At 34.6% G+C, this 12725-nt stretch overlaps 1 protein-coding gene across 1 annotated transcript in view; it reads right to left on the bottom strand.

Moving 5' to 3' along the window:
- The window catches only part of ADGRV1 (adhesion G protein-coupled receptor V1), a 511275-nt gene that overhangs the window by 448502 nt on the left and 50048 nt on the right, over positions 1-12725 (bottom strand). Inside the window, exons 10-15 of the mRNA XM_070569690.1 lie at positions 8739-8915; positions 6339-6562; positions 3476-3508; positions 1599-1725; positions 1324-1509; positions 395-575 (exon numbers count right to left, since the gene is read on the bottom strand). Coding sequence (XP_070425791.1) covers positions 395-575; positions 1324-1509; positions 1599-1725; positions 3476-3508; positions 6339-6562; positions 8739-8915 — 928 coding nt within the window. The remainder of the gene's footprint in view (positions 1-394; positions 576-1323; positions 1510-1598; positions 1726-3475; positions 3509-6338; positions 6563-8738; positions 8916-12725) is intronic.

Below are 12725 nucleotides of genomic sequence, written 5' to 3' on the forward strand. Positions count from 1 at the left end.
GATCCCCAGCACGTACCTACCCACCACTCATCAAGCCATGCAGAGGCAGCAACCCACATACAAAATAGAGGAAGATTGGCACAGATGTTAGCTCAGGGACAATCTCCCTCAAGCAAAAAAGGGGAGGCTGGCAACAGATGTTAGCTCAGAGCCAATCTTCCTCACAAAAAACAAATAAATAAATAACTGAAGACAGTACCATCACAATACTATGTAAAAAATAAAAATAGCAATCTTAAACATGATTTCTTAAAAACACCAAGTTCTGCACTATATGTCATTTCTAAGACAGATGGACAACTAAAAATAACTATTTATTAAAGAAATGAACTAAAAAGTGATTCACTTCCTCTTCAGTAAACAGTAATAGGATGTAAGAAGCAGAACAAATTACCACTATAGGTATCATCTCCTTTGCTTTCATTTATCATAACAATTAGATCATCAGAAACAAATTCTATAATCCCATGAGGATCATCATTCTTTAGAATCGTTATGTTGACAACTGTAGCACTTCCCAACTTGCTTTCTCGTTCACCATGGCTGCTGAGGACCACCCAGTACTGTTCATCCAACTGAAATGAACATGTCAAATTAGGAAAAACACAAAGTTGAAATCTTCAGAGCAAATTAAAATATATATATTCAAAAATAGTAATACCCTCAATTTTTCAGAGACATACTGGTAATTCACTGAAAGGACAAAAGAGCTGATGTTATTTCTTAAAAAAATTTTTAACATTCTCCCAACAGTGAAGAGAGATTATCAGATATAAGCATACATTATCCAAAAAGGGAAATGATAAACCATGATACTATACTAAAATATTAAGACTGTACCTTATCACTGATGATCTAGTCATTTAAACTGAGTCAATAAAATAAAAGTAATTTAAAAGTTACAAATATATTGGTGTGCAAACACAATGAAACAATATCTGGTCCCATTAACATAAAACAAATTTATTTCCCTTAAAAAAGTAATTTTACAGAAAAACGTCTTCAGTTGAAAACCATATTATTAAAAGTTCAATCAATGCAGATTACATAAAATAAGGCTTAACATAAACAAAGCTAACAGGAGATGAAAACTGATCACACACAGAAAGTTTCATATTTTTGGTACTTCTTTATGTAGGACAAACATACACCATTCAAATCTGAATGAGTCTTACCTTGTTTTTTTCATTTTCAAACATAAGTACTTCTAAATTCATTCTTGCCCACTTCCTTTCCTATGGCTCCTTGCCAACGTTCGAATTCTTTATATTCATAACATACTAGATACTATCAAAAGCACAAGGAAAAAATAAAATCCCGTACCTCTGGTATCCCATCCAGTCTTGTCAGCAAGGTGATCACGATCTCCCTTTCCCCAGGTTTAAATTCCAGCACCCCTGTGTTTCCATAGAATTCATTGCTCTCTCCTGGCTCTACGCAGTAGCGTAGAAACTGCTCGACCAGAGCTCCCCGGGATCGAGTGATGTGGAGTTCTACAGACTCTCCTTCCTTAAAAAGGAAATCCACAAGCGTTCAAATCCTCTGAGCTCCTTCTGCAGTTCTGAGTCTATAATAGACTGAAGTTTCCTTATACTTACTTTTATAACATAGGGTCCTCTGGAAGCAGGAGAAAATTCAAAAACTCCCCCAGGATCATCATTTTCCAAAATAATTAGCTCACGGCTGGTATATCCAGATTTCAGCACTTGATTTTCCACATTGACCCTGGAGAAATCAGTGGGGAAAAGGCATCCGCTACCTATGGTCTTTCTTCCGAATTTTGCAGATTTATTTACTCCAGATAATGAATATGAAGGTTATTAGGAGTTAAAACTTAAATTGAATTTAAGTGTATTAAAATCACTTAAGATCAAAACAGTTTTACTCATAACATTTATGAAAGAACTTCTTTTTCTGAATTCATTATATCAGAATATCAGTAAATATGTTTGATATTTGACTGGAACCAAACACTGCATATGTATGCCAAAAATATAGTAATCAAAGGTTGTAAATATATTTTTATAAAGCATCAAATTTACAGCTTTGTTTCCAGTTTTAGAAAAACTGCATTTGTAACATGTCATTAGAAAATACATTTAAATAAAATTGTTCTAACTTTACATACACTTGAATTTTTTCAAAAACTCATTACATAAGATTATACTAACTGACTAAAAGTTGGATAACTGCATGGGCTAAAGCAAGCCACGCTGATCAAAAACAAATAAAATTATGCTTAGATTTTAGAAGTATTTTGTGACCTTTCATATGATTCTATTCATCTCAATATTAACCTCATGCACTTTTTTTATTAGAAAAGAAAATGTAGGACATATAAAAAAAAGAATAGAATAGATCTGAGATGCATGACACATTATAAAAATTTCTACACATATCTCAAAAGAACATATTAAAACTAGATGTTTTTTATTTCTGGTTTTTATGCCCCGTGCATAATTAGAATGATCAAAGGACTGGCACTGCAAGGCTCTGAGGGTTTAAAAGCCTGCGTGCTCTTTGAGAAGTCTCAATCCCGCAAGCTGCTCTAAACCTTTCCAAATGTCACTTTCTATTGAACCAAAAAGTACTCAAGACCAGACCTCAAAATCACAATGAAGCCACAATTAATATGTAGAAAGGACAGCTCGCTTCCTATCTAACAGAGAATCTGAATTAACTTTCTTCCCTACCTTTTGGAAATCTGACAACCAATACCTAGCACACTAGTGGCCACATAAGACATAGCCCAAATAATAGGACAGTTATTTGTTCTATTGTTAATGCAGTCATACGATTTTCATAGCAAATCTGTCCTCATTTCATTTACATCAATTTTTCATTAATTAAAATTTCCTACGTCCACATAAGCTAGGAGACAAGAAAACTGGATCAAAATATAAAATATAAAAATTCATTCTCAGCACTAAACAAATGAATTTATTTATAACCTTTCTTAAAATATACTACCTTATGTTAAAAAGGCAAACTTGAAAAATTCTTTATACAACAACTGAGAAAACACAGGCAAGAAATTGCTTAAATGCACTCAGAAACCAATGGAAGAGATAAGAGCACTGACTGCAAATTCTGTTAAAACTACAAGACTCATAAAAGATGTTAGGTAAGAATTTCACAAGCAAAGCACAATAATTGTTCCCCAGGTTATGTGTAAACTATAAGGAAAGTTAAAACTTTAAGTTCTTCAAAACATGTAATTACATTAATTCTGAAACTTTGAATCAGATATCTTAAATGCACTCAATTTAAAACCCTTACAGAAAAAATAAATACATTTCCTATAAGCCCCCCTTATCATTAGAAAATGAAACTACACACAAAGCATGCGCAGGCCGGGGACAGGCACAATTTCTCAAAACCTGTAGTCATGCAGAACAGCAGCCTCATCCAAAATAATGGCTTGCAAAGCAAAATGTTGAATCACTAAAAACCAGGCATTATTTTGTACACTTACCCAAAATACACAACAAATCTTTCAGTTTCTACCCTGTCAACACAGAAAGCAGCGTGGGAGGGGGAAAATGGAGACAAAGACACCATATGCCAAAATCTCAATACTGCTAGAAATTTAGATGGCAGCGCAAAAATAAAGCTAAAGGAACCCTTTCTTATTTTTCCCCCATCAACTAGTAATGTTCACTTTATGGGAACTCTGCACACTGGGTTCTTTGCTATTGACAAATGCTAGCAAGAGGTTCGGCAGTTCCCACTTAGGGAAGATGACCCCATGGCCAGCCAGCATGTCAAGACCCATTGAAGACATTCCTTTCCAGGCCTGCTCCAAGGCGCTGGGGCCTGCAAAGCCCGGTGCATGCTCATACACCACAGCAGCTGAGCAAATTTCACTCAGCCCGACTTAGAATTACTTAGTAGCTTTAATTAGGTTTTAAAAAAACAAAAACCTCCATCCTCAGGTCTAAAGCCAGCTGTTCTCTGAAAAAATAAATATCATCAGAGAAATACATACTCTTCATCATTTGCATAGGAATATACTCAAGAAGGCATAAAATATCAATACCTTTTAATTATAACAATTATTACTTAAAAATAACTTTATATCAGAAAATCTAAACACTTTTCCAAATCCCCAATTTACTGCATTTTCAAACTGCCTTAAAAACACACGTCAAAATATAAGGGCTTACTGCTTCACTTTTAAAGCCAAGTAACATTATCTGTAAATAAGGGGTTATATGAAAATTTTTTCTGAAATAAACTGGCATAATGAAATTGTTTCTGATTTAGGGAAAACTAAACAATAAAATATTTAACTGGTATGGTATTAAAAGCATCATAAATTATTTAGTAACAGGGCAATTTTTATCTCTATCCAGTTGAAATATAGAGAATTTGCATCTAAATTTAAGAGAAAATTATAAACTGTATCACCATATAGTATCATCTTTTGTTGCAATGTTATATTGTAACTTATTGTACTCACATTTACTAGCATTCATTCATTCTTTCATTTCAGTTTTGTTAAAAATTTGCAAAATTGAGACAGGTTTTGATAAAATATGTTATTTCAAATCATAAATTTTATTCTCACATTCATTTAAATATGTCTTATAACACTCAAGTGTTATTTTCTCATTCTTATTCACGCACAATTGAGATAATACAAGTATGATCTACTTACTAATTAAAACATTTTAGTATAAATTTGAACTAATTTCCTATATTTGAAAAGAGAGAAACCAATCACTTCTAAAATTCTCTGCTCCACTATTTGTTACTTCCTTGTGTACCATTTTCACCCATCGGAAAGAGAGAGGGAAAAAAACACCTAAAAATTATATCTAATTAATTTCAAAAGTTTACACGGTAAGGTTAAAAAACTGACTATTTTGAAAGAATATGAAGAATAGTCACTTGAACTTAGAGAGGTATAATTTAAATCATTCTTCAAACATTTAGTTCAGAGCAGAAACTCTTAGCTGAGCTAACAAAGTTTCTACAAATTGCTACATCTTTGGTTTATAATTGCTGCTCATTTTTCTTTAGGTTTTTTTTTTGTGTCCACTGATTTAATAAGTACGCAAACATAAAGAAAAAAGCACAAGTGAAAAAATAATAATTTTCAGTGTACATTTCACTGATTTTTTTCCATCACACGAAATAGCTTTCTTAAGAGTTAATGTAAAATATATATTAAAACCATAAGTCATTTAGACAGTGTGTGTGTGTATGTTGTATTTGGTTTTCACTTTTTGATTTTTTTGTCTGCCTATTTTGTTGTTGTCTTGTGTTGTTTTACTTTTCATGTAAAAAAAGGAACTAAACATAACGTGGTTCTGAAAGCAAACAAAATTAACAGTGGACATTCAATAAATATGTTCCCTAAATTCTGCACTTTTCTTTCACAGAAAAATAAAAAACAACTCATCACATTTATGAAATGTGTTTACATAAAACACCTAGAAAGAAAAACCTACAAGAGGCTGATAGTAAAGTATAGAGAAGACTAGGGGTTACATAAGTTAATTATTACTTAATACTTCAGTCCTGATTAATATAGTACAAAATAACTCCTACTGCATTTATCTGTGAATTTTACTGTTTCTAAAATATGAATTTTGCAAAGCCTTCAGGTCACACTAACCTTCTTTAATATGTATCAACCGTAACATAAAGAGACCTGTAGTCAATAAGCTTAGTTTCAATTTTTTTAAAAATTAACATCAATTAAACACAGTATATTTTTTTTCATTTTTGGACAGATTTTCTAAATTACTGAAAAAAAACCTCTCTTTGAGAGATTGTGATATTGTCTTAATATAAATTACTCACTGAAAAATGTTAAGTATATCCTTATTACTACTGAAAAATATCCCTTAAATTTATATTATTTTTGATTCTCTGGAAAATAAGTATTATTTAACACTTAAATTCAATGTAAAAAGAGAATTTCATTATCTGAAGATTAACGCCTTCTTTTTACTGACTCAAAAAAGCTCTAATCCTTTCCCCAGTTGAAAATGAAGCCAGCAGAGCTGTTTGCTTACCCTAACATTTCAGATTTGTTGCTGCCTATTTTTTTATATAGCAACATATTAGCTATAGTTAAGATTTACCCGATATCTCACACAAATTCTCTATGTAACATTTCTTCACAATAAATAGCAGGGTAAAAGTTCACTATGTCATAATATTGATAGTCTAACCAGAAGCCATCAACATAGAATGGAAAAGCTCAACGTAACGTTATCTACCCATTTTCTTTTTACTTTATGTGGAGAAAAGAATTCAAAAACAAAATTATTTCATAGAACTCAAACATACAAATGTTACTAAACATTGCCCAAATGGGTTAGTACCTGTCCAGAGAAAGCGTTACCGTCTCATTCATTTCCGGTATGTCATCAGCTTTGACAGTAATGTTGATTGTCGTGTCACTTTGCCCAGATAAAAACACAACAGAGCCATTAAAGGGACTAATGTCGTCCAGGGTCACTGCTTTTGAATTAAAGCCAGAGGGCTTCAAACTCCAATACACGGTAGCCTGGCCATCAGTTCCATCCCTATGTAACGGAATGTACACCTTATAAAAAGAAAAAAACAGAACAACTTATTCTGAAATATATGCTCATGAATCCAACAAGCTTTTCAGTTAGTGCGTGCACATCTTATTATATGAATACACGTATTCTGCATAGAGAAGCGAACTGTTAAATGACATTAAAAACACAACTGAACAAGCCTTCTCTTTAGCCATGAAAAAAACAAGATATAATTATTTTTTCATTAGTTGTTGCTAGTCAAATTTATCTATGAAATTGCCTCCACCCAAAAATATGCCTAACCTGGGATTTGTCTTAACAAAAGACAAATATTTTAAAAGCCAAAGAATTATAAAAAAACATGGAATAATTTGGCTAAAGAATAAATTTCCATCAGAGGGTCTCTGAAAAAGGGATTAATGTAATATCACAGTATAAACTGAAAAATAAACTGTTGTGATTAAAACTGTAAAATTATACGTTAGGTAAAATGCATCCTAAAGTGATAGGAAGAAATATAAGAAAACACTAAAATATAAGAATAAGGAATGTTTCTAACAGTAGAAACAAAATCAGATACTCAAATCATGGCTCTGGGTTACCCTGGGCAAGTTACTTAACCTCTCTGATCTCAATTTCTATATGTGAAATGAAGCTAGTGATTCCCTATTCACAAGTTTGTGATGAGGATTAGAGTGCCTCTCCATAGTACGAGCTAAATAAATGGAGGCTATTATAATAATTCTGAAACAGATTGTATTTGGTAGCTTTATTTAAGTGCAGTACATTTTAAATATACATAATGAAAGGATCACCGTAGATCATGATGAAGTTTTTTCAAACAAAGAATATAAATGAATACTTAACAGTAGATATGCTATTCTTTTTAAGCTTCTAAGACAGTATCCTCTTTGTTCCTTGCTCCTTAACACAGCCCATCTTGAAAAAAAGGGAAGCTGTTTTCCTCCCCAACCATTTTGCTACTTCGGCTAGCAACAGTCAGGGCTGGAGACTAAGGAGCAAAGGAACAGAAGGCTGGGCCCCTATCTTCCCCCCACCATCCCCCCACTGCCCAACCCCCAAGCCCCGACCCAGGGAGTCAGGGGTCAACGCCCCCTGAGAGACTGGGCGTGGCCCGGACTGTCCACAGAACAGAGAAAACAAGGAAATGCCCACTCTTCCAGCGGGTTCACAGGAGGAAGAGAATGCAGGTTCATGGGCCCAAAAGTTTTCCTAAAAGCCAATTTCCTCAAGAAAAAAATATGAAATAGTAACTTTACAGCTTTATAAGATAAATGAATAAAAACAACTCACTCTTTAAGAACAAATTAAATGCTTTATTTTCGTTTTTTAATTTTTAAAAGGAAACAATGTATTAAGAAAAATACAAAAACTCAAAACCATCTTGAAAAATGAAGCTTCTCTGCCAATATATAGGATCAAATACACAAACAAAGGATGTTGCAGTCACCATATTTTGACATGAGGATTTGATAAAAACAATTCCCCTCATTCCTGATCTGAACCTCAACCAAATTTAAATCAAATCCACATGTGACAGACTTGGAGAGATGGGGTATTAGGGACAGACTGACTCAGGGAATGGTAAGGCTGAAGGTCAGAGCCATCCCAGATTGACGGTGGGAAAATTCAACCAGGGTGGGAGGAAGAGAGGGGTGCTGTATATGTGAGCATGCTTTTATGTGTGTGTGTGTGTGCGCAAAAATTTACCCATATACATAACATAAAATTCCTAAGATTTGACATTCCACAACTTTACTCCCATCACCTCCACCACCAAGCAGAGGACTCAAGGCAGCCACCGCAAAGTCCTGCCCAAGGCAAACATGAGGAGTGCCCAGCCATGGAATAGGTCAAGGATAGCTGTGGTACCTATGACTTGGCCAATAAAAAAAAAAATTATGTTTGGCTTGATATCACTCTATCAAATATCATAGCACTATTAAAAGCAGTCACATCAAAATATTCTTCTTTTGCTGTGAGCAATTAATTCTAATTTTATTATACCAAATATGGCAAAAGTTGATAGACAATCACACACTCATCAGTTACTTACGTCAAATTACATATTGAAGGCCTGCTGTAAACAGTGAAGCTTTTCAAGGTCTGTTAACTCTATAGGCTAACTCTACAAAACTAAAAAGATAGTGTCTGTACGTTATCTCAGACTCATTAGACCCCATCAAGCCTACTTACCACTTCAGCAGTGGAATCTTCTGCTTCATGCAAAATGATTGGAAGATTGCTAATAAAGCCAATTTCTCCATTTGCAATTTCTGGAGTAACCACTAGAGAAATATTTCGGATTTTCCCAAATCTAGGACTTATAGGTGGGATTGGGGGAATTATGTTCACCAACTCCACAGTTTCCAACTACAACAAACCAAAAAAAAAAAAAAAAAAGATGAAAATTAAAAGAACAAAAATTTAAAACTAAAAAAAAAAAGTGTTAATTGCATGGAGAAAACAGGGTAAACGCCACCAATAACTTGGCAACTTCATTCTCCTCCTTCTTCATTCACCATCTTGTTTCAATATCTTGCACTGGCTTCTTGAGTTCTTTCTGCTCCCCAGGTATTATTATTCCCCAGTGTTCTCCCTAGCCCTTCTTATAATTTCATACCCTCTCCCTAAATTCTCTGGATCTCTCTTTCAAATTCCAAGTCTTTATAACCAACTGCCACTAGATATGACATAGATGTCACACAGACAGCTTACAAATAGAACGTCCAAAATAGAAATCACTATCTCTGTTCCATGTCCTGTCATCACCATCATCCCCAGCACCTGCTTTTCTTCCTTGTTGCCTACATCCAACTACTCTGACGTTAAAGCTAAGTATCAGAGAGCTGTCTACATCTCTTTCCTCTCTTCCACTGACCTACACCTTCGATCAGTCACCCACTCTCCTTCTCTGTCAGAGAAAATTCACCATCAGAAGACCATTAAGAACTCCAAATGTGACTTAATGTTTAAAAAAATGCAACACACATAGAACATATAGTGTCCCACAGTTAATGAACATGACCACCAGAGTAACTTTCATGGTGTTCTCCTCATGTAGAATGGCCTCCATTATTGCACAAGTCCAAAATGTACCCACTCTTAAAGACCAGTTAAATTTCCCTCTCTACCGACAAGATTTCCTTAGATTCTCCAGCTCTCTTTATTCTACCTTTTTCTGAATTTCTACTGCTACCCTCACTAAACTTAGAGCTTAATTACAAATTTCACATATTGCTTGCTTATTAGCATTTTGTGTGTTCCAGACTTTTACTTCCCAATAGGACTACAGAGCTTTTGTGGGCCTGTGTCCTTCGCAGCATTTCCCAATACACACCATAGACTTGAAAACACAGCAGTTACACAATAAATATTTGTTGAAATATCCTTCAACACAAGCTGAGCTCTATAGGAATCCTGATATATCACAAACCTTCAACATCTCACTATTCTAAGTTTTTCAAAATCCAACGTATCAATCCTCACAGTGTTCACTCCAATGTAGGAATAGATAATCATTACAGACAGCAAAAAGCATAGAGATTTTAAATTAAAAAGCAATTTTGAACTTAATGAGACATTATGGATTGTTAGGCTTTGTAATGTGGAAACGATGCACTAAGTAATCACCAGTAGAGTCTTGAGATTTAAGTTGATTTTCCCCAGTGGACACGATTGGTACTATCCTCACATACTCACATCTTGTGAGAACAACATACATTTTAAAGGGCAAAAGTAAATGCCTTTTTTAAATGTCACACACTTTGCTTTGAAAATCATATACAGGAGAAAGATACAAAAAATTCCATATTTGGTAAATATTCATTTGAGTAAAAGAAAAAAACAAATTAGACTAATTTTGCCAAATGTTGGTATGTAGACTAAGTCAAGTAAAATAAAACGTGATTCTTTAGTATACTGCATTTACTTTATAAAATAAAATGCAAAGACATATAGTTAAAACCAAATAAGAATAACTGTCATTCTTTCTAGAGAAAAGAAATATATCTACTCACATACATATATATGTATTTATCTTTAAAAATAGCACAAAGAATAAACAAGTAAAATATACTATTTGAATGGCATACAAATACAAAGTGTGCATTTTTTGGAGGCGAAGATGTCTTTAAAATACACTGGTCATAGGTGAGTAAGTGCGTGTTTGTGGATGAACATTTTCGTTCCCGTATACTCACAAAGAGCTAAACTGATAATACTATTTAAAACATCAAGGGAAAAAACTCAATATATTTTTACTTCAAAACTTTCTAAAAAGAAAGGAGGAAAAATGGTCATATTTTACTTACATTTATCACAACTGTTACAGAATTCTAAATATAGTGTTTTGAATATAAGGAAAGAAGATATCGAAGGGTATGAAATGAACTGATCAAAAGGAAAATGCAAATTTTACATGGCTTATTTCCTAGTCTCTAAGCCTTTTTGTCTGTGTTCCTTAAGCATCTGCTGAATCAAACTGCTCCATTCATGAGGAGTCGTTCTTTGCTTTCAGAGAGTTTGCTACCGGGACAGCACATTAGTAAGCCCAAGCCTGCCAAAAGCTGTCTCTCAGACTGATGTATTTAGCTGAGAGGGTTACTAAAGAATGACGAGCTCATGTCTCAGATTCTCCTTTCTTCAGTTTCATTCAACTTTCCACACAGAGTCTGATGCCTCCTATTCTTGAGCTGCTCATCCATTATGTACTATACAAACTACACAACCTTCTAATGCCAACCAGCCTTCCAGAGCCTAGCTGTTTTGAACCTCAAGGAATTATGTCAGTGACTAATAATGCCTTTTTTTCCTAAAGTGTTAAATCAACTATCGGCACTGTAAGACCTTTGTTTTTTAACTGAATATAAAGACAGATAAAGAATTGAGTCTAGAATTAGTGGTGCAAACCGATTTCTAACCCATGGTCACCAAAATTCAGATATTACATGCTTCTTCAAGTTTTTCCTTACTTCTCAAGTGTCATCAAAAATAAATTCTATCATGTTCATACAGAATGTTGAAATAAAATAGCGAGATAGTATCTGACCCATAGAAGGGTCTTAATAAGGTTTTGTTTACATAGGGATTCTGCATAGCTACTTGGATAGAGATATTGGATGTTTTCAAAAGACTAAGAGTTTAATATAATGGTTACTAATATTGGCATAGATTTAGGGGGTCTCTACTCACAGGAAAAACTGGTTTGGAGCCAGTGTGAGAAAAGAAATCAGAAAGCTAAAATGGACACAGAAAGCTTCTCTACAACTCAAAATCAAGCCTTCTGCATCATCAGTCCTCACACTCATGTCAAGTCACTGCAACCACGATAGGAATGCCAGGATGGCCAGGCCTCCACGAAAGCAAAGGCAACAGTGGAAAAATCTCGGCTTCATTCACTTGTTTTAATAATTTAGTTCTCGTATGGTTGGGACCTATGCAAGATTAGAGATAGACAGAAGGGAAAACTGAACACTGAGATACTAGGGCCAAGAAAACCCTTAAACATATGCTATGAATTGAATGTCTGTGCTCCCTCAGAACTGAGAGGCTGAAACTCTAATCCCCAGTGGGATGGAAATTGGGAGATGGGACATTTGGGAGGTACTCAGGTCATGACAGCAGAGCACTCATGCTGGGTTAGCGCCCTTATAAGAAGAGACACCAAAGGGCTTGCTTCCCCTCTCTCCACTATGTGTGGACATGGAAGGAAGACATCAGTCTGCAAACCAGGAGGACTCTCACCAGCCCCACCATGCCAGCACCCTGAGCCCAGACTTCCAAACCTCCAGAACTGTGAGAAATAAACGTCTGCTGTTTAACCCACCCAGTCTACGGGATTCTTCATAGGAGCCCAAACTGACTAAGGCAACATATATTAATGAGAATGTTCTGAATCCAGAGGTCATCGATAACAGAGAAGGTGAAGGAGAGCACTGACATCAAAAATAAAAACAAAAAACAAAAACCTTCATTAAATTCTGAAACTGCATTTGACAAGTTATTATCTCCCAGAGACTCTTGAAAACTCCTAAGTTCAGGAAATGCTACCCTAAGTGCAAACTGGTGAACTCAGTATGTGTTTCCACATATCAATTAAACCATCTTTTATAAGTAAGTTATGACATGTTTTTGTATAAGGCCAAACTTCAAGCTTTCTAAAAAATCTCTAAATCTATCTCC

This window comes from Equus przewalskii, chromosome 13 (genome assembly GCF_037783145.1).
Source record: "Equus przewalskii isolate Varuska chromosome 13, EquPr2, whole genome shotgun sequence".
NCBI lineage: Eukaryota > Metazoa > Chordata > Mammalia > Perissodactyla > Equidae > Equus > Equus przewalskii.